The sequence below is a fragment of the Juglans microcarpa x Juglans regia genome, chromosome 8S, assembly GCF_004785595.1.
Source record: "Juglans microcarpa x Juglans regia isolate MS1-56 chromosome 8S, Jm3101_v1.0, whole genome shotgun sequence".
In the NCBI taxonomy this organism is placed as follows: domain Eukaryota; kingdom Viridiplantae; phylum Streptophyta; class Magnoliopsida; order Fagales; family Juglandaceae; genus Juglans; species Juglans microcarpa x Juglans regia.
In genome coordinates, this window is record NC_054609.1 from 7,674,277 (window position 1) to 7,695,457 (window position 21,181).

Genomic DNA, 21,181 nt, shown 5'->3' on the forward strand with positions numbered 1-21,181 from the left:
AAGATTATGTGATTGTATCTTCTAATCATGAACTGCAAACTATGTACGACAGTGTTTAATCAGCTTAAAAAGAAAAAAATCAAGGAGAAGTGGGATAGTCGGAGCTTAGAGTTTACATTGACCGAGATGAAGAGGGAGAGGGAGAGGGAGAAGGGTTGATGGAGAAGGGGGAGGGGGCATATACACGGGTGGGCCACGATTGCACCACGGTTGCATAGGGCGACCTCTCCCTATGCATGGCTGGGTCCCACGTCAGACAGGAGAGACAAAAAAATTCACAGTTTTTTTCAGTTCCATCTGCACCTCATTTTTGCATTCTACCAACCGTCCACGGCTCCTCCTCTCTCGCTCAGATTGCGTCGCATCTCCCCCCCCTCTCTCGCTGCTCAGATCCCATCTCCCCCAAGCTACACTTGATCAATTTTTTTATAGTGCTACTCGATTCTTAAAAAAAAAATAATAATATACAACGTAGTCATAGATGTTGTGAAAAGCGAGTACAACATAGTACATACACCTCTCTCTCTCCTCTGTCTTCAACAGGAAGGGTGAACGTCATTTTACTTCCTTTTACATAGTATCTTTACTCCAGTTTTAGCCTTTTATGCTCTCTGAAAGTTGAACAAAAAAACCTATTTCTTAAAATTTGAAATTTTTTTCTTATTGGCGTAAAATTCTCTTTTTTTTTTTTCCTTTTCTTTTTTCAGATCGACATGGCTTCCATTGTTGCTAACTTGCCTCCACGGTTATTGGTATATGGTACAAAAATCTGCAGAAACTCCCAATTTTTTTCATTAAACGAAAATACTTCAAACTGGTCGGTGTCGATTTCACTTTTACATCTGCCAGTAAAATTGTAACACGTAGTAGACTTATTAAAGTTACGGTAGAATCACATCTATTATTCCAGAAGCTCTTCCTCGAACCCATCTTCGTCTCCTTCAACAGAGCCCATCTTCGTGTTTCATCTCCTTCTTCAGATTTCATCTTCTTCTCCTTCAACAGAGGCCATCTACGTCTTACATCTCCTTCAACAAAGGCCATCGTCATCTCCTTCAACAGATTTGAAGCCTCATTTCAAAACCCAAGGAGAGAGAGAGAGAGAGAGGTTCTAAAAGAGGGGAGAGAAAAAAGTTGAGAGAGGGCTTTACCTAAACTAGTGTTGGAATTAATAGGTAGTGTGCTGAAGGTGGCGGCAGGGATTGAAAGTTGAAGAAAGGGAATCATGATTCATGACCACGGTCACTACGGAAAGGCTCATCCTTGTAAATCTTGTTCCAGCAAGCCTCTCTTAGGGACTTATTATGCTGGTGTCCTCTCCATTTGATCTTCAACACAATTGTAGTCTTCTCAGAATTATCAAGTCCACTGCAAAGACGAATTATTAAGCCTCGTAGTCTTACATCTCCTTCGAACCTCTCTCCCCTGTTCTTCGAACCCATATTCCAACCTCTCTCCCCTGTCCTCTGTCGAACCCATCTCCGTAAGTTGTTTATTTGTTTATTCTACATATAAAGTTATTTATCTTGTGATATATTGTATTGGAGGAATGCAGACAATCGGCGGGAGGGAGAGAAAGAGAGTGACGGAGAGTGGGGGAGTCTGTCCCGGGGAGAGCAGGTGACGGGGTGGGGGGAGGGAGGGAGTGAAAGAGGGGAAAGAGCTGTAAAAAAAAAAAATCACCTGCGTTCGATTGTAAAATGTATTTTGCTGTAACGCCTACGCGGCACCTTGTAATTTGCGGGTGTAAAGTGAAGAGAAACACCCGACGGCTCTCCCTAATTTTACCAACCTGACTCTTCGGACCGGACCTGGTGTAAAATTTGGATTTACACCCTCCAATGAAACACAGCCACGTCAATTTATTTAACTTTGTTAATGTGAACGCAACTACAGCGGAGCAAACAGAAAACATACGGAAATCTCTGACGCCAGTCACACAACCTCGATCCCCATCACTATCAATCTCTCTCCTCTCAAAATCAAACCCAATCAATAGAAAACAGAGCAGAGCACACCAAAACTGAGGTCTCGGTATCTGATTTCCATTTCACTGTATCTTCAAAGTCATTTTTTTCAAATCCAAATTCCTAATATCTTTATCAAGTACTTCCTTTTAAAATTTGGAATGTCTTAATTTGAAAAAAAAAAATTAATAACATAGACTTCAATTTCTCAAATATCAGCATAAAAAGATCAATTTTAGGGTACGTTTAAAAGTTAAATCAAACATATCTCATCTTAATTTATTATTACAATTTTTTCAAATTTCAATATAAAATATAATAAATAATTCAATTTTTTTAAATTTTAAAATAATAATAATATTAAAAAATAATATTTTAATAATATTTTATCATTTCAACTCAATTCAACTCAACTCAATTCAACATCCAAACGTAATCTTAATACCAAAACTTCATAATCTTCAATCTTTATTTGTCTTCAAAATAAAAAAAAATAAGAAACTCGCATATATGATTTGAAGTAAGTCGATAAGGCTTCAGTCCAGGCCATTAATCTGAGAAAAAACAAATAAAGCCAAATGGGAGGTATAAAGGTATAAGAAGAAAGTCAGTCTCAAAAGAAGCTCATCCTTTCATAATCTTGATTTCAGCAAGCTGGTAGCTAGGAGGGTTCTTGCCGAGGCTGCTCCCACAGAAAACACACGTCTGTATCTTGATTTCATTGGAGGATATGCCAATTTTTCAAAGGGTCAAGAGTAAAATTCAACATAAAAGGGAAGATGAACCGTCGCTTATGATTTTGTCACTCAATAATGTATTGACTAATTTGTATCATACAACACGTGGCACAACATAATTGCTTTACAGTACATTACGGTTACTGAGTGGAGAGATCAGTTTGCATTGGGACCTGAGTTTCTGGGTTCCTTTCTTTCTGTCCTCAGACAACAGCTTATAAGCCTACCAAATGGCGGTGGTGGACCGGTGGTCTAATAATAATAATAATCTCTTTCATCTCTGGTTCTTGACTTTGCTTTCCCTCTCCCTTTTTTGGTGGTGTACGCCAAATCCAATCTTTCAAGTGGACAAAAGAAGACAATGAAAGAAAGAGTCCTGAGTTTAGCTATATATCATACCATTACTCCTCTGTATAAACAGAAAATCGTCCCCAAACTTACATAGAAACCTACCCTTAAAGACTTCCTCCATTCAATATCCTTCTTCTCTAGCAGAAACACGAATGGGGAAAGAAATTTCAGAGCTATCTCCCCTTCTCCTCCTTTTGATCTCCTCAGGTACGTAAAATCCTTCCTTAAAAACTAATATAGAGTTTGTTGCTAGTTATTTTTAGCTTTGATTTTTTGTGTATGATTTGTATACAAGAATATGCAGTGCAGTATTAACCTTTAGAACTCATTCTCTTCATCTTCTCTCTCGTCTCTCCCCCAACTCTTCATTATAGCACAACCCCTTCGAACAACTCTTGTTTTCTGACTTTGAAAAGCCGGTTCTTCATCTTCATCTGTGACCGGATTTTTTGCAAATGAGACAATGATTACTGGAGGTACCTGGTTTTTGCTGGTATTTTTCTCCATTTCTTCCTCTTCCTCGCTTTTGCCAATCTTTGAAGTTTACGGCTTTTTCTATATTGATCTTTTGGCTGCTACCCTCTCTTTTTCCTTCTTTGATGAAATCCTTTTGTGAGACACTAAGTTTGGAACCGGAGGATCTGGTTCGCCATCCAAATAGGGAAAGCGGTCCAAGCACTTCACTCGTCGAACCTGCCGGCGATTCACCGGGACATAAAGTCCTCCGTCAATCGACGAGAATTGGAACGCCAGGCTGGGGGATTTCTGATTGGCCCCGAGTGGACATGTGGAGGCCGTACGAATATCGTGCGGAAAGGGTGCACGAAATTGCCTGAATTTAGCTTTTTCGTTAGTTTAATCTTTAGAATTCATTTTCTTCATCTTCTCTCCTCTCTCTCTTCCTCTGGTGACCATCGCGAGGTGGAAGACGACTGCTGGGTGTTTCCACAAACAGATTCTCCAACTGTTTATAAGAGATAAACAACCCGCTAATAATCATTAGACACGTAAGAAAGTAGGGATATTGTACAATTCACAAACACACAGTTGATTAAAACCGAAAAGAGAAAAAGAAGTACCCACCATCTACCCTCGAACCTGTACCCCTTTGGGCCTTCCCCAGAGAAAGCCCTTCCCCTTCCCCACTTCATAGCTTAGTGAATGACGGCATAGAAAGGTTTGGTTGCTGAGCCAAAAAAGAAATGCGAATTGCGTTCTTCTGAATATTCAATATGCACAGCTGTCATTGACTTTTGGAAGCTTCTAGTCTTGGCTTGATTTTGGGTGCTGAGAAAAATGAGTAACAGGGTAGTGTTTGTAAAGTGCTTTGTTTGCTCATCTCATAAACAATGAAAATCCTCCAAGATTGTAATTTTCACCCTCTCCCATTTCTTTTCGTATTTCTCAGTTACCAAACAGAAAATAAATATTTAAATATTTTCATTTACAGTGGATATTGATCACTGTTGAAAGAGAAAATATGATTCTTATATTCTTTTTCAGCTATTTATATGCAAAACTGGCTTTCATCTGAGAAAAAGGCTTGCTTTTTGAAGCATAGTACTTTGAGGCATGCATAAATCTTGTTGAGACTAAGGTGGTATTTTAATCCATTGTTCACATTTGGGCAAAGAACAGTGGTTGCCTATGGAATCAGAAGGAGAAACTGGGGTGAGCGTCTTAAGAACTTAAGATTTAGCTTGCAGTTTGCCTATTGTTTAGCTGATCAGAAAAACGGGAGGTCGAGATCTCACTTTGGTTTGGATGAGGAAGAGGACACGAGACGGCTGTGAGTTTTTCTCTAAGGTCGACTCCGTCTGTGGCGGCTGGGGGCTCGAGCTCCGTCCTACACCTGGCTCGGGGTGCCATTAGGGATGAGTGTAGGGTCAAGATTTCAGTTACGGGTTGGGATGGAGTGGAAGATGAATACTGTGATAGAGGCAAGGGAGGGTTGGACTGTGATGAGTTGATCAGGTGTAGGCAACTCTACAATATAAAAAATAGAAGGCTAACGTGGAGGTCTGTTATTGGAGGGCTGTTTATTGTGTAACAACAGCTGGACCGGATCTCTTTTCGGTCTTTTCTTTACATTTCCCAGTATTTTTACGGTGGTTCTCACACCAATCAATTTGGTGTTTTCACTCTCTCTTGGGATAACTCATTTGTGTATTGGTTATTCCATTTCTCTCTATCTTTTCCTCTATCATATTCTGTCTGCATTTAGATGTTGAGTTGATTTAATTTGAATTGAATTCTTTATGAATAGTAATAAATTGAGATGGTAGAATGAGTTTTGTGGAGTTCACCTAACATGACTTTAAATGTATTTAGATGTTAAGATGAGTTTAGATGTATTTATAGAAAATTAAAAAAAATTATGGCTCCGACTTGTAAAGAAGTGTTAAATTGAAAAAGGTTGTAAGTCTCACATGTAAAGAGGCTTTGAGTTGAGATTAGTTTAATAATTTGAGAGTTGAGTATTTGAATGTTAGACTGAATTTAAAATTAGATTGAACTGAGTTGAATTCAAATATGTTTAACAACCAAATGATACCTGAAATTTGGATACTCTGTAGTTTGGGTACTCTATTTCCTTGAAATTTTCTGGTTTCATGGGTTTCTCAAGTTCCTCTGGGCTTCTCAAATCTGGGCTATCCGATAAAAAAAATGGACTAATATGGGCTGTCTTCAAACAAAGTTATACAAGACCTGCTGGTGTTAAGAGAGAGATTGTTTGGAGTATTTGATTTAATGAGTGAAGATTATAGACAGACTAGGAAAGATGTTGGCATGCGTAACAAGTAATGTGAGAAAATATAATTTTTATTAACAAGAGAGCACTGGATTACAATGAGTAGTCTGTTTTTTAATTTTTTTTTTACTTATGCAGAGCTGTTGCACCTACAATTGTTACATTGTTTTTCACACTTAGGCTGACAGCTATACATATTTATACTTGGAGAGAGAGTTCTAGATACATCTACTCAACGTTGAGAATATCAATAGCCCTATCTTCGAAAACTAGGAGTTCTATTGATGAATTTCAATTGAATTTTTCCTTGATGAATCAGATCTGTGATGCTTGATCTCAATGTGTTGTTCTTTTGTGAAAACCGAGATTTTTAACCATTACAATTGCTGACATGTTGTCAAAACAAACTACCGTAGGTTCTTCAATTTTTTTGCTTCAAATCTGAAAGTATTCTTCTACTATTCAAAAAATCTCACTACTATTCAAAACATTTCATCTCATCTCATCTGAATTGTCTATCTATGCAGAATTTGTTACTGCAATGTATTCGGCTTCTGCTGAAGACAAAAGACAATTGTCTTTTGCTTCTTTGAACTCCAAGCAATAACTTTTGAACCCAAACAACAAATGTAGCCTAATGTGCTTTTTCAAATTTCAAGTAATCCAACCCAAACATTGTCAGTAAAACCAACGAGTTTGTTGTCAATTTTCTTCTTGTACATTATGCCAATTTTCTTAGTGCTTTGCAAGTAGTGAAGGATTCTTTTTGCTGCTGCATAATGAAATTTACTGGGCTGATTCATGAACCTCGATATAAGACTGAAAGAATGAACAATATCTGACCTAGTGCTTGTGAGATGAATCAAGGAATCAACAAGAATTCCATATGCCTTAGCATTTGTCTCTCTGCTTCACCATTTTGTTGTAGTTTTTCATTAGGTGACATAGTTCTAGATACTGGCTTACAACCTGTCATGTGAACTTTTTTCTGCAAGTCTTCAATGTACTTTTCTTGGTAAATAAAAACTCAACTTTTGTTTGTCTTACTTGAATACCAAGAAAGTATGTCATCAATCCCAATCAGTCATATAATATTCTTTCATCATAGCTATTTTAAAATCCTCAACCATCTTCATACTTGTGCCTATATAGATGAAAATCATCAACATATAAGCAAACAACCAGAAGATCTCCAATGCCTTCATACTTGACATACAGGGATGGCTCACTTTTGCTTTTTTGAAATTCCTTTCAACAAAAATAGCTATCAATCTTGCTATTCCATGCTCTAGGAGCTTGTTTTAGGCCATATAATACCTTTCGAAGTCGGTAAACTTTGTATTCTTCACCTTTTCTCACTGAACCCTTTTGTTCTACATGTGGTCCATAAAAAATCTAAATTCATCAACACATGGTTGCTGCAACCATTATCCCAAAGCCATGTGTTTTGTGTTTCTAGTTCAGCATTCATGCAAAAGTAAAATAGCTGGTCCTCTTGATTGTCTTTCACAAAATTTACATCACTTTTTTCTTGTTTATCAAGGTACCAGCAATCTTGTTTAGAATGATTAGGAATTTTGCATTTAGTGCATCTAAAATGACATTCTTTAAATCTGTGACCAGACTTTTTGCAAATGAGACAATGATTACTGGAGGTACCTGGCTTTTGCATTTCTTCCTCTTCCTCGATTTTGCCCATCTTTGAAGCTGATATGACTTTGTATATATTGATCTTTCTTTTGGATGTTGCCCCTCTCTTTTTCCTTCTTTGATGAAATCCTTCTGTGAGATACTAAGTTTTGATTGAAATGATTGCTCCAAAGGCTAACTTGAAAATCTGCTCATTATTCATTCGTGTGCTTCAAGAGATTCCATCAACTCGAATAAGGTGAATTTTGATAAATCTTTTGATTCCTTAGCAGCTACTACTATATGATCACACTTTTGAGGCAAGCTTTTTCAACCATCTCTTTTCTTCAATGGTATCACCATATCTTCTTATTTGATTTCTATTTCAGCAACTTTTGAATGGAAATCTTTTCACTTTCTTTCATTCCCAAATTGTCAAAGTCTCTCCATGAGTTTTGAAGCTTAACGAATATGACCTTGGTTGAGCCTTGGAATTCTTTTTGTAGAATTTCTCATGCATATATTACTTTTTTTACACGAAATATTATGGGATAAAAAATAGACTTGCTTACCCATTGATGAATAATCCTTAATAAGGTAGTAGCACTTCTCTTCATATTCTCCTTATACTGCTTCTGATTTTCTTCTGTCCAAGATCTTGGGAGATGAATATTGTCCTCATTTGAGAGCTCCAGTAGTCATAGTGTTCTCCATTGAAAATAGGGACTTGCTTAGATGTATAGGCAAAGAAGATGTCTCCACAATTTGCTGTCATGGTACATTGCAGGAGAGTGTTTCTAACTTGAGGAAAAAGTATTCATGAGTGGAATAAACCTACTCTGATACCAAAATTTGTTAGCATATGCAAGCAGCGATGTGAGAAAATAGAATTTTTATTGATAACAGAGCAATGGATTACAATGAGTACTATGTTTTTCACCAATGCAGCGCTGCTGCACCGACTATTGCTACATTTCTTTTCACACATGCATAAGTTGACTGCTATACATATTTCTACTTGGAGAAAGAGAATTCTAGATGAAACTAGTCAACCTTGAGAATATCAATAGCCTTATCTTGGAATACTAGGATTTCTTTTATCCATAAATTACAAATTAACTTTCGACCAAGGATTGAGAAGTTTTACTCGTTTGTGTATTGTCAAATTGCAGCTACTATGGCTTTAGCAGCCACTTTTTCCTTCAAGAATCAATGTATCGACACAGTGTGGGCCGCAATTATCTCCCACAATGGTCCCACCCTCGGGGGCGGCGGTTTTCCCTTGGCACCGGGAAAATTGGTCATTCTCAATGCCTACCCTGGCTGGTCTGGCAGGGTCTGGGCCCGAACTGGATGCAACTTCGACTCCTGGGGCAACGGTTACTGCTCCACCGGTGATTGTGGCTCACTGAATTGCAGCGGAGTTGGCCAGCCACCTTTCACGTTAGCCGAGTTCATCACCGCATTGGAACCCACCGACAATAACGTCTACACTGTCTACTTGACCGACGGCTACAACGTTGGCATGCGCATCAATGTCACCGGCGGAACAAGTGACTGCCAGTACGCGGGCTGCATCGCCGACTTGAACTGTCCCCCGGAGTTGCAGGTGGTTAATGTCTTTGGCTCGGTGGTCGGGTGCAAGAGCGCGTGCGAGGCGTTCAACGCGGCCGAGTTTTGTTGCTCCGACGACTACTCGACGCCACAAACTTGCTCGCGGACTCAGTACTCAGAGATGTTCAAGAAAGCGTGTCCGAACGCGTATAGCTACCCTTACGATGATGTTTCAAGCCGTTTCACGTGCTCTGGGTCGAATATCTTGATAACGTTTTGTCCAAAAGAGTTGTGATCATGATTCCAGATTACAGGGACGTTATCTTCTTCGTTTATGGTTTTGTTATTGGGTTTGGTATAATTGGATGGAAAAATAATTTATTGTAAGAATATGGTGATGTCTTTTCTTTTCTTTTCTTTTTTCTTGGTTTTCAAGAGCATTTCCCCCACCTTCAATACTAGTAAGATTCTGTTATCGGATGTATTTCCCCCACCTTCCCTCTATTAATTTCTTGAAAAGATACATTTTCTCATTTGATAGGCCTTCTACCCTCTGTTTGTTAACAAAGCTATCTATTAAATAAACTCGTATAAGATAAGATGTAAACAAGTTTGTATAAAACTTGCCTAAACTCATTAGCTCCCTCAAAAACACATATTATTTATGGCATATATAGCTCACCAGATATGGCATACGTAGTAGCTATGATGAATACATATATGATATATGTATGAATGGTTAAACAAGATCTGTACTAGCTTTGATGAATGCGAGTTCCGGCTACTTTTTACTAAAGCTACCTACTTTTTACAGACATTCCTTTCCAGGAACATTGCTGTGATAGAAAATACTCAGCATCCGATCAAGTAATGAGAGTTTCATTTCACTGGACCCTGTGCACTGCCCCTCAGTTTCCTCCCCACTGCAGCACTGCTGAATGATGTCTGGTCTAAGCAGTCAAGTAGAGCTCCACACGCTAAATTATACGACTGACATGCTGAATGGCAGACCCGAAGCCTCTTGTCACCATCCTTGTCGCACTTCTGGATTGAGATCCGGTGAATCAGGCCAATCTTGTTTCGGCTTCATTTATTTTTAAAGATAAAATAATATGAGATAAAATTTTTTGAAATATGTGTAAATAATATTGAGGTATATTGAGTATAAATAAGATAAGATGAAATAAGATGAGGTGTGTTTATTTATAGAAATAAATGAGATTAGTTTGACTTTTTTATAAGTATAATTTATAGTGGTGGGACCTACAAATAATTATATTAATTTTTTATAGAAAGTAATTGCAGAAAACTGTTGAAGCCCGTGCATGAGGGTAACAACCAATTTCAGAAAACATTTTCGGCGTTTTCCTTGGCGTTTATGTGAAACGTTTTGCCTTTTCTTTTCTTGCTTCTTTTATTTATCAATTATGTATAATTATTTTTTCTTTTTATCAAATATTTTGCAACCCATTATAAATATTTGTTAAGAAAAAAACAACCTCATTTAAAAATATATTCCTAAAATATGAAGTAAAAATAAATAAATAAATAAATAATTGAATCCAAAATTTCAGTTCATCTACCATTTCTCACTAAATAAATCATCAAATAGTTTCAAGATGAAATATTGAGCAATACGCAGCGACAATCAAAACACGTTTAAATTTTTGGAATATATAAAATACATCAGTTGTCCAAAATAAGGGCATACACCATCCCAATAATAAAATATTGTATTAAATACACGCTGATTTTTAAATAATATCATCAGTGGTCTCTCCTAGCTTCCTACATAGAAATGACAATCTTAATCGCTGTCATACCGTAGCTTGCTTCAGTCATCATGTCTACATTATGAGATGAGGACGCCCTGTCACCAACCGCAAGCTCAATAACTGGTAGCTACATCCTACTCCACTTTCGAAATATCCAGTCAATGGGGGTGATCGTTCTGTAAAACACACAACTCGTTTTAATAATGAGTCATTGCCATCCAACCGAATATGCAAGCAGTATCTTGAGAATTTTTTGTGGTAATTTTTGTTTGTTGAAAATAAAATCACAGCAAAAAACTTTTAATTGCAGAAATTTTTACATTGTCGCAATTTTTTTTATCAAGTTTTAAAAATGGGGAGATTTTTTTCACTTTTTGTGACTAAGAAATTTGCTGCAAATAATAAATTGGTCTTTTTCAGCATTTTACTGTTTGCGATGGAAGTATTCGCCCCAAAAATTAAAAACCTTGTTGCGGCGGTTCATTATTCGATAGAATTGTGAAAGTGGCCTTTTGCAACCATTTTTTAATTTTAAAAATCTCTTTTTGCCGGCGACATTAAATCGCCATAAAAGGTAGCATTCAAATTAAATGAGAAATCTAGGGCTCGCGCGGTCTCCTTCGATTTTCCCTCCCCTCTGCCTGATATCTCCCTCTCTCTCATCCGTTGTTTCGCAAACTCCCACCCCCCCGGCCTGGACGGCTCTCTTCCACTCTCTGTCTTCCTCTCCGTCTCTCTCTCTCTCACTCACGATGTCTGCATCTTTCCTCTGTGCTCGGTGCCATGGAGCCTTTAAAGTCTCAGTGTAAGTACACAACGCCGATGGGATGGAGTGGTTCTGCTCCGCCACCTCTACGCCTCCTCGGTCCTGCTCCGCCAACACAACCACCTTGCTCTTCGTCCTCGTCGGTAGGTCATCTCTCTCCTCCACCGTCTCTCTCTCTCTCTTTCTCTCTCATCTCTCTATTTTGTGCTGCAAGAGTGATTATTGTGTGTCTTTGTTGTCTATGGTTGTGGCTTAGAGTTGTGAGGTGCTTTGTGATGGAGGTAATTAGAACTGGATTGCGACTTTAGTGGATCTGGGTTATGAACATGAAGTTAGGATTTTGTTTCAATTTTTGTGTGAATGATGTCGGTGTTATACTAGCAGCTCTAGGGTTTTGTTTGCTTATGGATTTTTTTGGGTTTGAGAAGATTTTACTTTGCAATTGTCCTATTCAGTTTTTCTTTAGTTTAGCGTATTGGGTTTGTTAAATTTGCATATTGTCGTGGAATAGGGATTTATATGTTTTTGCATGTTTGGTGAGAGCTCAAATTTTGTGCTGCATTCAGCAGGTTGAAACTTACATTTACCGAAAACATTGAATAACCGAGACCATATTCTTCAGTTTTATTGCTGAAACATCTAGACCATGGCAAAATTCTATTTAATTTTTCCTTTGGATACGTATTCTATTTGATGTGTCTCTGTGTTGAATTCTTGTGGATTATTCATAGCTGTCCAGAGTTTGTTTAGCCAAAAAGAAATAAGTTCACGAAGAGTAATGCAGGCCAAGGAAAGAAAAGAAATAGATTGGATGTGACTAATTAAGGTAGTTGTGCGTACATATCTCTTTCAAACTATGGGTTCAGCGTGGTCATAGATGTTCCTTTCTTGGGGTATGAGTAAAGGCCTTGTTGTTATGGGAGTTCTGTTTCTACATTTAGTCATAAAGACGAATATACGCTCAGCATGCTCGGCAACAAAACACTGATAGAAAAGTGATGGTTTCTCTTTTGATTTGTTTCTTCTGTACGGCTATCTCATCAGGAATTAGTGGAAGTTTATGATTAGAGCATGGGATCTTTTGCTTGCTCATATCAGCGTGTATTGAGTAAAGTGATGGGTGGTATCTCGGTTAGACATTGTAAATTGGCCTCTCTCCAGTTTAATAGCCTTTTCATCATTCAATCATTCCCCAACTTGTTTTTTCTTTAAGGCATTAGAGCGGGTGCTCCTCTAGGATCGCTTTCTAAACCTTGCTTAATTCTCCATTGTTGTTGTAAGGAACCTTAGGTCTCCATTGTTTGTGTGCCTCTTACCATTCTAGCTTAGATTTTGCAATGGCCGGTGAGGCTTGGATGCATTGTATTAGAACCTTATACTTCATTGTTGCCATCGATGGCTGCAGTTATGCGCTGCACGGATGTCATGAATGTCAGTCCTGTTTATGGTGGTGACGTAGGGCTTGTAAATTCTGAGGGACAAGTCTCCTGAGTTCTAATGCAATTACCATTGCTTTCTACAATATATTGTATTATTTTTACTCAAGGCCAAAGCTTGTCCTTGTGATCTGCATATTTTTTAAGAATCCATTTTTCCGTGTGAGGAAGCACCAAATATGGCTGTCCTTAGTCCGACAAAAGCCAGTTCGTTGTTTCGATATAGAATTCACCACCCCTTTCGCTGGGGTTCTTTTCATATGTCTGGTTGGAGAATACAAACATATTAGTGACAGTCTTCTCCATTCCCATGTGAATATGGTCTAACACTGACAATGTATTTGCCAAACTTGAATTTGTAGTTGGTGTAGGAAATGGATAGAAGTTTTGGCTTCCCTCAACTGTTGGCATTGGGTTTTCAAAAAATAATTTTGATTCATATGGGGATGCACTTGCCCTCGCATATGTTTACATCATATATTTCCTTTCTTAATCATGTTTTGGTGTCATGTTGTAGTTAAATTTATAATTTCTTATCCTTTGGGATTCAGGATCTGAAATGGTATGCAAAGCGGCTGAGAATAGATGAAGATGGAGATGTAGCAGATGAATTCCTTGAAGAGGTCCTGCTGGAGACGTCAACTAACATAGAAGATCATCAAAGTCCATTTCCAAAGTTTGAAGTGAAGTATAGCTCAAGGCCGGCTAAAGTGAAGAACCTGGTCATGTCACCTGATGGGAGAATTCAGTGTGTGGAACACCAAGGCAGATTACAGTGGGTATGAAGTGCATTTACAGAGGCTTTTCTGCATCCAAACTATACAATTGCTAGCGTAATTTATTACCAATTCTTTTAATCATTGGTTTTTTTTTCCCTCCTCCTTGTTTGTGAATACGTAACTATTGGACTGAGATAATTTTTTCCTTCACCTTTATGGCCATCTTGATGGGTCCTTGAAATTTTTTTTTTGGAATTTTGTATTCTATAGGTTGTAATTGTATTGTGTACATGATAATGTGGGGTCATGTGTTATTTATGCATTTGTTAAGCTACATAATTTCTAAACTTTATGCATTGTTGGAGACTGCAATAGTTGAAAGTTCAATTAAAATCTGATTTCTCTAGTGCTCTAGCTGGGAATAATGATGTAAATGTTTTTTCCCAAAACATGTTGAGATATTTTCCTTGAATATGTTGATGGTCAATCACATGTTGGTTCATAAGTTTGGTTCGACATGCCAATCCTTCTGTTTTTTTGCTCACTTGCATCTATTTATGTATCAAAGTACATTTTTACAAAGTTTGGATTTTGCCCTTTATTTTTCTAGTTGGTAAACCAATATCATGTCCATGTGCATTGGATCAATTCTAGTCCATACGCAATGGGAATGTGGTCACTTCCCTTCAGGTCCTATATGAGATGTCATGTGCCTCAATATTTTGGTTTTAGGTTTTTTATTCTTAAGCATATACTATAGTCGTTTTATTTGAGTTAAGGAGATCATAATATGATCATATTAGTAGTTTGGATCTTTTTTGAGTATGTAAAAAGAACTATAAACCAATCCGTAGTGTAAGGTAAAATTCTGTTGGCGGTCATTTATTTTTTTTTTTTAATTTTGTGAAAACCATTTTCCGGTGAGTAAAAATTGCCAGAATTTTTTTTTTCAAAAATATAAATTATTTGCGGTGATACATTACTGCCACAAAACTATATTCCAGCAATAATAACTCGAAATACAGTATTTCTGATGATAAATAAATATAGTTGCAAATATTTTTTGCGGTGCTAGAACATCGTTGCAAATACTTTTTTGCGTCGATTGTTATAGTATTTGCAATGATTGTAATTTGCCGCAAATACACTTCCCAGCGATTTAATTAGATTGACGTTGTAATAGATCTTCTTATTCGTGGCAATTCATTAAATATTAACAATGACTGTAATTTGCCGCAAAAAGTCTTTCCAGCGAAAAAAAATCTGGGTATTTGCGACGACTGTAATTTGCTGCAAATTCTAAATAAAATCCAGGTATTTGCGGCAATTAAAAATAGGGGCTTTTTGCAGCGATTTTTTTAGTTCGTTGGTTTAACTTATAAGTGAGTAAACAATTGCGACGAACATTCGGCGCAGTAAAAATCGTTGGAAAGATGATTTTCGGCAATTCTTGGGGTTATTTCTGGCAATTCTTGGTATTGGAAAAGATAATATTTCTTGTAGTGTCATTTAAAAAATATATTCCTAAAGTATGAAGTATAAATAAATAAATAAATAATTGAATTCAAAATTCCAGTTCATCTACCATTTCTCATTAAATAAATAATCAAATAGTTTCATGATGAAATATTGAGCAATCCACATGGACAATCGTAACACGTTTAAATTTTTGGAATGTATAAGATACATCAGTTATCCAAAATAAGGGAGTACACCATTTCAATAATAAAATATTGTATTAAATACACGCTGATTTTTAAATAACATCATCAATGACCACCCTAAGTTTCCAACATAGAAATGACAATCTCATTTCTAATCGCAGTCATACCGAGGCTTACTTCAGTTATCATGTCTACATTACAAGATGAGGATGCCCCGTCACCAACTGCAGGTTCAATAACTAGTAGCCGCATCCTACTCCACTTCCGAAATATCCAGTCAATCGAGGTGGCCGTTCTAATAAAGTTGTGAAGCACACAATTCGCTGTAATAATGAGTCATTGTCGTCCAACCGAATATGCAAGCATTATCTTGAGAATTTTATACCGTTCTTTTATAACACCAAAAGTTCGTTCTATAATATTACGAATCGTTGAGTGGCCGTAATTGAAATAATCTTTATACTCCTGAAATTGCCGCTGGTTGTGACGATTACTCATATGATATTGTTCTCTTGGATAGGGGGCAGCAATCCTGTGGTGCATGGGTAAGCTGAATCCACAAGATAATACTGACCTGAGAGTCCATTTAAATTCAAAGCACACAGTTCAATTAATATAACGGAAAAAACAAATCAGTTCCAACTTTAAAATATTTGAAAAAGTTCCCAAAAAAAAAAAAAGATGTTTGCCCTCGTTTGGCCATAGAAAACGGGTACATGTATCACTGCACGCATGGTGGAAGACACGGGCGTCATGCATGAATCCCTCCCATCCAATATATATTAAAGATAAACTTCATATCAAAGTCAACTATGGCCAACGCATTCTGGGCTACTCGCCCCAATCTATTTCAATATGTCTCACGCAACTCAGCTGAGACGATAACTGGTATCATGGTACCATCCATCGCACCAATGCATCCCTATCAAGTCAGAAATAAATCCGTCAATAAACAACTACCTTTTAGATAAAGTGATTGTTACATTTTATTTTGTAAAGGAAGTTTAAATTTTATTTCTTACCATAAACCAAGAATAATTGCGGCGGTTGCTTGAGATATAAGGGTGCACGCTGTCCTTGTGTGTTGGCACAATCAAATGTCTCCCAACATCACATAATGCGTTAATCATCTGTCTGACGTTTTTATTAATTATTTGTGTCGAATGTTGAAACCTGTCCCCAACAAGTCGCTTGCCTTTTACATAGCTCATAAGAAGGCAAAACATAGCGATAGATTCCTCCACCGTCACTTCTCTTCTAGAATCATGTAACAAGTGATTGTTACATAACAATGTGCATAAGGCGCGAACTGTAGGTACTTCCATGCCAAACATATCCCTACTGTTATCTGGATGACCATTTAAAATTCCTATAATATATTCATGCTCGTGGAGGCCTATATTATGTTGTGGCAATTCCTTCTCCGTTAGCGGGACAATATCCTAATTACGTTGATGATATCCATTACTTCGACCGGATCATCAGTATCACTCCCTTCAGTCCAAAGATTGTTATCATCCATTCTCTAACACGGGAAGATGAACTATACTAAGAACTCAAGGAAACCAAACACTGTAAGATGAACTAATGAAACTCTTCAAACCCAAACTCTACAGCATCAGATGTAACAATTTCATTTCATTCAGGCAACCTATCAAAGGCCGATAGCTGTAGCACCTGCTTCCAACATCATCTCCACCTCTTTCTTGGTGAAGTCTGAAGCATTAAAAAATGAAGCAGGGTTCTAGGATTAATAACAACTAATCATTAGAGATGTTTAGGTACTTGAAGCTAGAGGTAAAGCCTATGAGCAGAATAAAAGCAAGGCACCAAGTGTCAACCTGACCAGCTTAGTGGTATTGCCCACAAAATGGATATAATCTTTGAGTTCAAGCCGGTATAGGAGCCATATCTGCAGGATGCAATACTTCTTGATTGAAAATGAAGATTTAGCTCGAAATAGAGGTGGTCTGGACTGTTGTAAAGATTGTCTTTACTTGGATCTTGGAAAAAGAAAAAAAGAAGGTGTCATTAATGCATTCGTGTCTGATTGTGGGTATTAGAAAGAGATGCTTTGATTATCATAAAGCTCAAATCTTCTTAATAGTATGCCAAAGTCATAACCCTGATGAAGCTTGGCATCTTTAACCTTCCATTATTATATTTTAAGCACTCCCTCTATGAAAACACTGGTATGATTTTGTTGTTACTTGTTCATAATGACAACCAATTAATAATTGTTCTCTCTATCAAAAAATGCAAATGGAAACCCAAAAAGAAACAATAAGCATCCAAAGATGAGTCACAAATGGAGATACAAAGACCGAATCTTGTCAATCCACAGCTCCAAATCTTATAATTATGCAGTAAGTTTATCATCAGCAAACCATCTTCCTGCTATGATAACAATGTGAATAGTTGATTGGCCTATTGAAAAAGACTCCCCCAAAGAGAATGGGATGAGATATGCTGAGAAAATGAGTGATTGATCAAGAAGTAGTTGTCTACTACCCTGTCTTTTTGTTTGGTCCAAAGATCAAAAAGGTTTCGTGTTCGTATATCGAAAACTCCATGTTCATTGTTATAAAGAAGCTCCTTATACTAATGATGCTGTAAAACTATACTTTGAAAAGAAGCTCATTTTTTTTAAGCTTGTGCGCGCATGAATGCTATATGATTATTATTTAGACTAGCTTTATGCTTTATTTTATTTTGATCAAATTGTCCATGTAGCAGACAGGAGAGAACCTTATGTCAAGGAAGATGAAACTTTTGATTCGGGAAAAAGAAGACGAATAATAATAAACTTTGAAGCCTTTTCCTTTGGAGGGACACCACTTAGGCAGACATCTAACAGCTACCAGTTTACAAACACAACGAAAAAGATTAAGCCCCCCCCCCCCCCCCCCCCCCCCCCCCCCCCCCCCCCCCACAAAAAAAAAAAAAAAACCATACCTACTTTTTACAGACATTCCTTTCTAGGAACTATTGTTGAGATAGAAAATACTCAGCATCCGATCAAGCAATGAGAGTTTCATTTCACTGGACCCTGTGCACTACCCCTCAGTTTCCTCCCCACTACAACACTGTTGAACAATGTCTGGTCTAAGCAGTCAAGTGATGCTCCACATGCTAAATTATACAACTGACATGCTGAATGGCAAACCCGAAGCCTGTTGTCACCATCCTTGTCGCACTTCTGGATTGAAATCTGGTGATTCAGGCCAATCTTGTTTAGTCAAACAGATAGTATTCAAATGGCCCAAAAACTAGTATATTTGACACCATATCAAGTCTTAATGGCAAGTAAATGGTACCACACGAGGAACAGAAATATCTCATACAAATCATATTTATTAAATTACAAACCATGAAAACCCGAACCCTCCTAAACAAGCCACTAGCCATTCATGGTGCAATTCTAAATTGCATTGTGCATCACAGAAGCATCTACAAAGCAGATGTGTTGAGGGTTCCTGTGGGCAGAGCTAAACATAAAGGTGACAGGATCTTTTATGTTGAAATCTGAGATATTCTCAAAAGAAGGTAAAAAAATTAGGGCAATACAAAAATGGACCCAACCGACTCCAACTGGCCGTTTCGGTCAGCTGGCGGTACAATTTCTTCAAAACCAACGTGGGTCGGTTCAGTAGCGGTTTGACCGTGTTAAACCGATGAACCAGCCGACCCCATACGTATATATATTTTTTAAATTATACCTATCTAATATGACGTTGTTTCACTTAAATGAGTGAAATGGCATCGTTTAAGTTCTATAGTTAAATAAAAAACTAAATGAACCCGTTTCTTCCTAGGGTTTAAACAGCCCCATGCTTCCCTCTTCTTCTTCTCGACTTCACTAGCTCACTTTGCAGTCTCCACTCTCCAGCCCTCCACCTCCAGCTTTCCCACTCCAGCCTCCACCTCCAGTTTCAGTCTCCGGCAAATGGCGCAACCCTGGTGTTTATAATCTCACTCCAGGAATATTGCTGAAATACTAAATACTCAGCATCCGATCAAGTAATGAGAATTTCATTTCACTGGACCCTGTGCACTGCCCCTCAGTTTCCCCATCACTGCTGATGAGCTCATGGTATGCAGGGCATATCAATTCACCTATAAACAAACATTAATCTAGTCAAAGAAAATAGCGCGTACATATAAATTTTACAACATAAGTCACCATAGCTGGGGCCTGTCCAACCATGATGTCGAAAATTTAATGAAGTTTTATGGAATTAATGCCTAAACCATCAACAAACAGTTTAGTTGTCACCCTTCAATTACTCTAGAGACCCATGCTTAAATCCAGCTCTACAGTCTTTACACAGATATCATTTTATCTTAATAACACATCACATTGTAAAGGTATAAATGATCATGTGCAACTTCAATATAAACTTCAATGTTGTTGTCATAGACGAAGCTAGCAATTCTATATATTTTTGTTGGGTCTATTAGAAATCACCATAAGTGTGCATTACATCAAAGCTACCTAATTTATCTTGGGTGGTCATTTGAAGCTTATCGCTAGATGACTCTTTTAGTCTTTATTTTTGTGTTTTCGGACGCCCATTTATTTTTAATATATTTATTTTATAATAAATTACGTGATGCCACGTCAAGAGGGTCAGCCATCTAAACGATAAGCTTCATATGGCCTGGTAGTAGAATTCTTTAGAGAATGGGCTACTTGCATCAAACTAAGGACATAAGAATGCTGGAATCCTGGATACATTTACAATGTTTAGATTATAGAAAACAAAAGGTTTCCGCCAGGTCGGAAAATAATTGATTCAGAGATGTTATTGTTCATGATACTGTTCGGTTCTGAGCCCACCCATGATTTGAGTACTGCTATAGGACCCGAATTCGGGATCCAAAAAGTGTCCTGAATAGTATAATTTTTTTTGTTCTTTTTTTCTTTTTTTTTCATGTATTTTTTTAATCATCATAAACATTTTTTAAAAAAATAAAAAATTCACAACATCATTAAAAAATATTTTCTTAATCATTCGGTAAAAAAAAAAAAAAAAATCTCATTCGGGACATTTTTTGAGTCCTGAATTCGGAATGTTATTGTTCATGATAGTGTTGGATTCTGATCCCACCCATGATTTTAAGTTATAGTAGAATCATTCAAAGCCCACCCATTCGCATAGTAAAAGAATCACTTCAGCTTGTATATGTAGTTTTTTAGTTCACTCCAAGCTGCAATGTGTTTTTTTTTTTTTAGTAATAAAGCACCATTTAGATAGCGAAAATCGTCTCATCTCATTATAATAATTGTTCAAATTCTCATATAAAATATAATAAATTATTCAACTTTTTAAAATAATAATAATATTAAAAAATAATTTTTTAACAATATTTTATTTAACTTTCATCTAAAATTATCTCATCTCATCTTATCTCACTATTCAAAAGGTATATCAGTCTTAAGTCTGATGCATTTTTAAAAAAAAAAAAAATAGTAAGACTACTATTAAACTTTGGAAAATGCTACCCTACCGCTTGCATTTGCCTGCTCCAACTGACCGCCTTATGTGGACAGCGACGTGTATCACCTGATGTGGCATGTGAGGACAAAAACAAAAAAACACATTCACTTCCCGCGTGTTTTACTTCTTTTGTGTGTAAAGAACAGAACCACGAGACCCATCTGCATCCACCTGCCCCCACCCTCACGGCGCCGACCACCATACTCGACCCATCTCCGGCGAGATCTGGGTCCACACAGAAACTCCACCACCGATTCGACTTCACAATATCGACGCCCCCCGTTCGGATTCACCTCCCTCACTTCATCTCTATTAGGTAGTTGCTAGTTC

The 21,181-nt window shown here is 37.3% G+C and overlaps 3 protein-coding genes across 3 annotated transcripts in view; 2 read left to right on the forward strand and 1 right to left on the reverse strand.

Moving 5' to 3' along the window:
* Window positions 1-3,054: 3,054 nt before the first annotated feature.
* Window positions 3,055-21,181, forward strand: part of LOC121244070 (pathogenesis-related protein 5-like) — a 37,501-nt gene continuing 19,374 nt past the window's right edge. Inside the window, exon 1 of the mRNA XM_041142113.1 lies at window positions 3,055-3,266. Coding sequence (XP_040998047.1) covers window positions 3,208-3,266 — 59 coding nt within the window. The 5' untranslated portion in view covers window positions 3,055-3,207. The remainder of the gene's footprint in view (window positions 3,267-21,181) is intronic.
* On the forward strand, window positions 3,519-9,465 carry LOC121244405 (pathogenesis-related protein 5-like). The gene is made up of 4 exons (XM_041142466.1): window positions 3,519-3,531; window positions 3,681-3,904; window positions 8,092-8,249; window positions 8,526-9,465. Exons 1-4 carry the CDS (start codon window positions 3,519-3,521, stop codon window positions 9,283-9,285), a joined length of 1,155 nt encoding a protein of 384 aa, XP_040998400.1. The 3' UTR covers window positions 9,286-9,465.
* LOC121244067 overlaps window positions 9,855-21,181 on the reverse strand; it is a 57,057-nt gene continuing 45,730 nt past the window's right edge. The window contains exon 17 of the mRNA XM_041142111.1: window positions 9,855-10,046. Within this exon, the coding sequence (XP_040998045.1) occupies window positions 9,870-10,046 (177 nt within the window). The 3' untranslated portion in view covers window positions 9,855-9,869. The remainder of the gene's footprint in view (window positions 10,047-21,181) is intronic.

Excerpts from the sequence above, each read along its gene's own strand:
- LOC121244405 (XM_041142466.1), top strand. Across the intron at positions 3,905-8,091 it reads TGCCTGAATTTAGCTTTTTC|ATCTTGGGAGATGAATATTG; the intron begins GTTAGTTTAATC and ends CTTCTGTCCAAG. Across the intron at positions 8,250-8,525 it reads GTTTCTAACTTGAGGAAAAA|GATTTCTTTTATCCATAAAT; the intron begins GTATTCATGAGT and ends TTGGAATACTAG.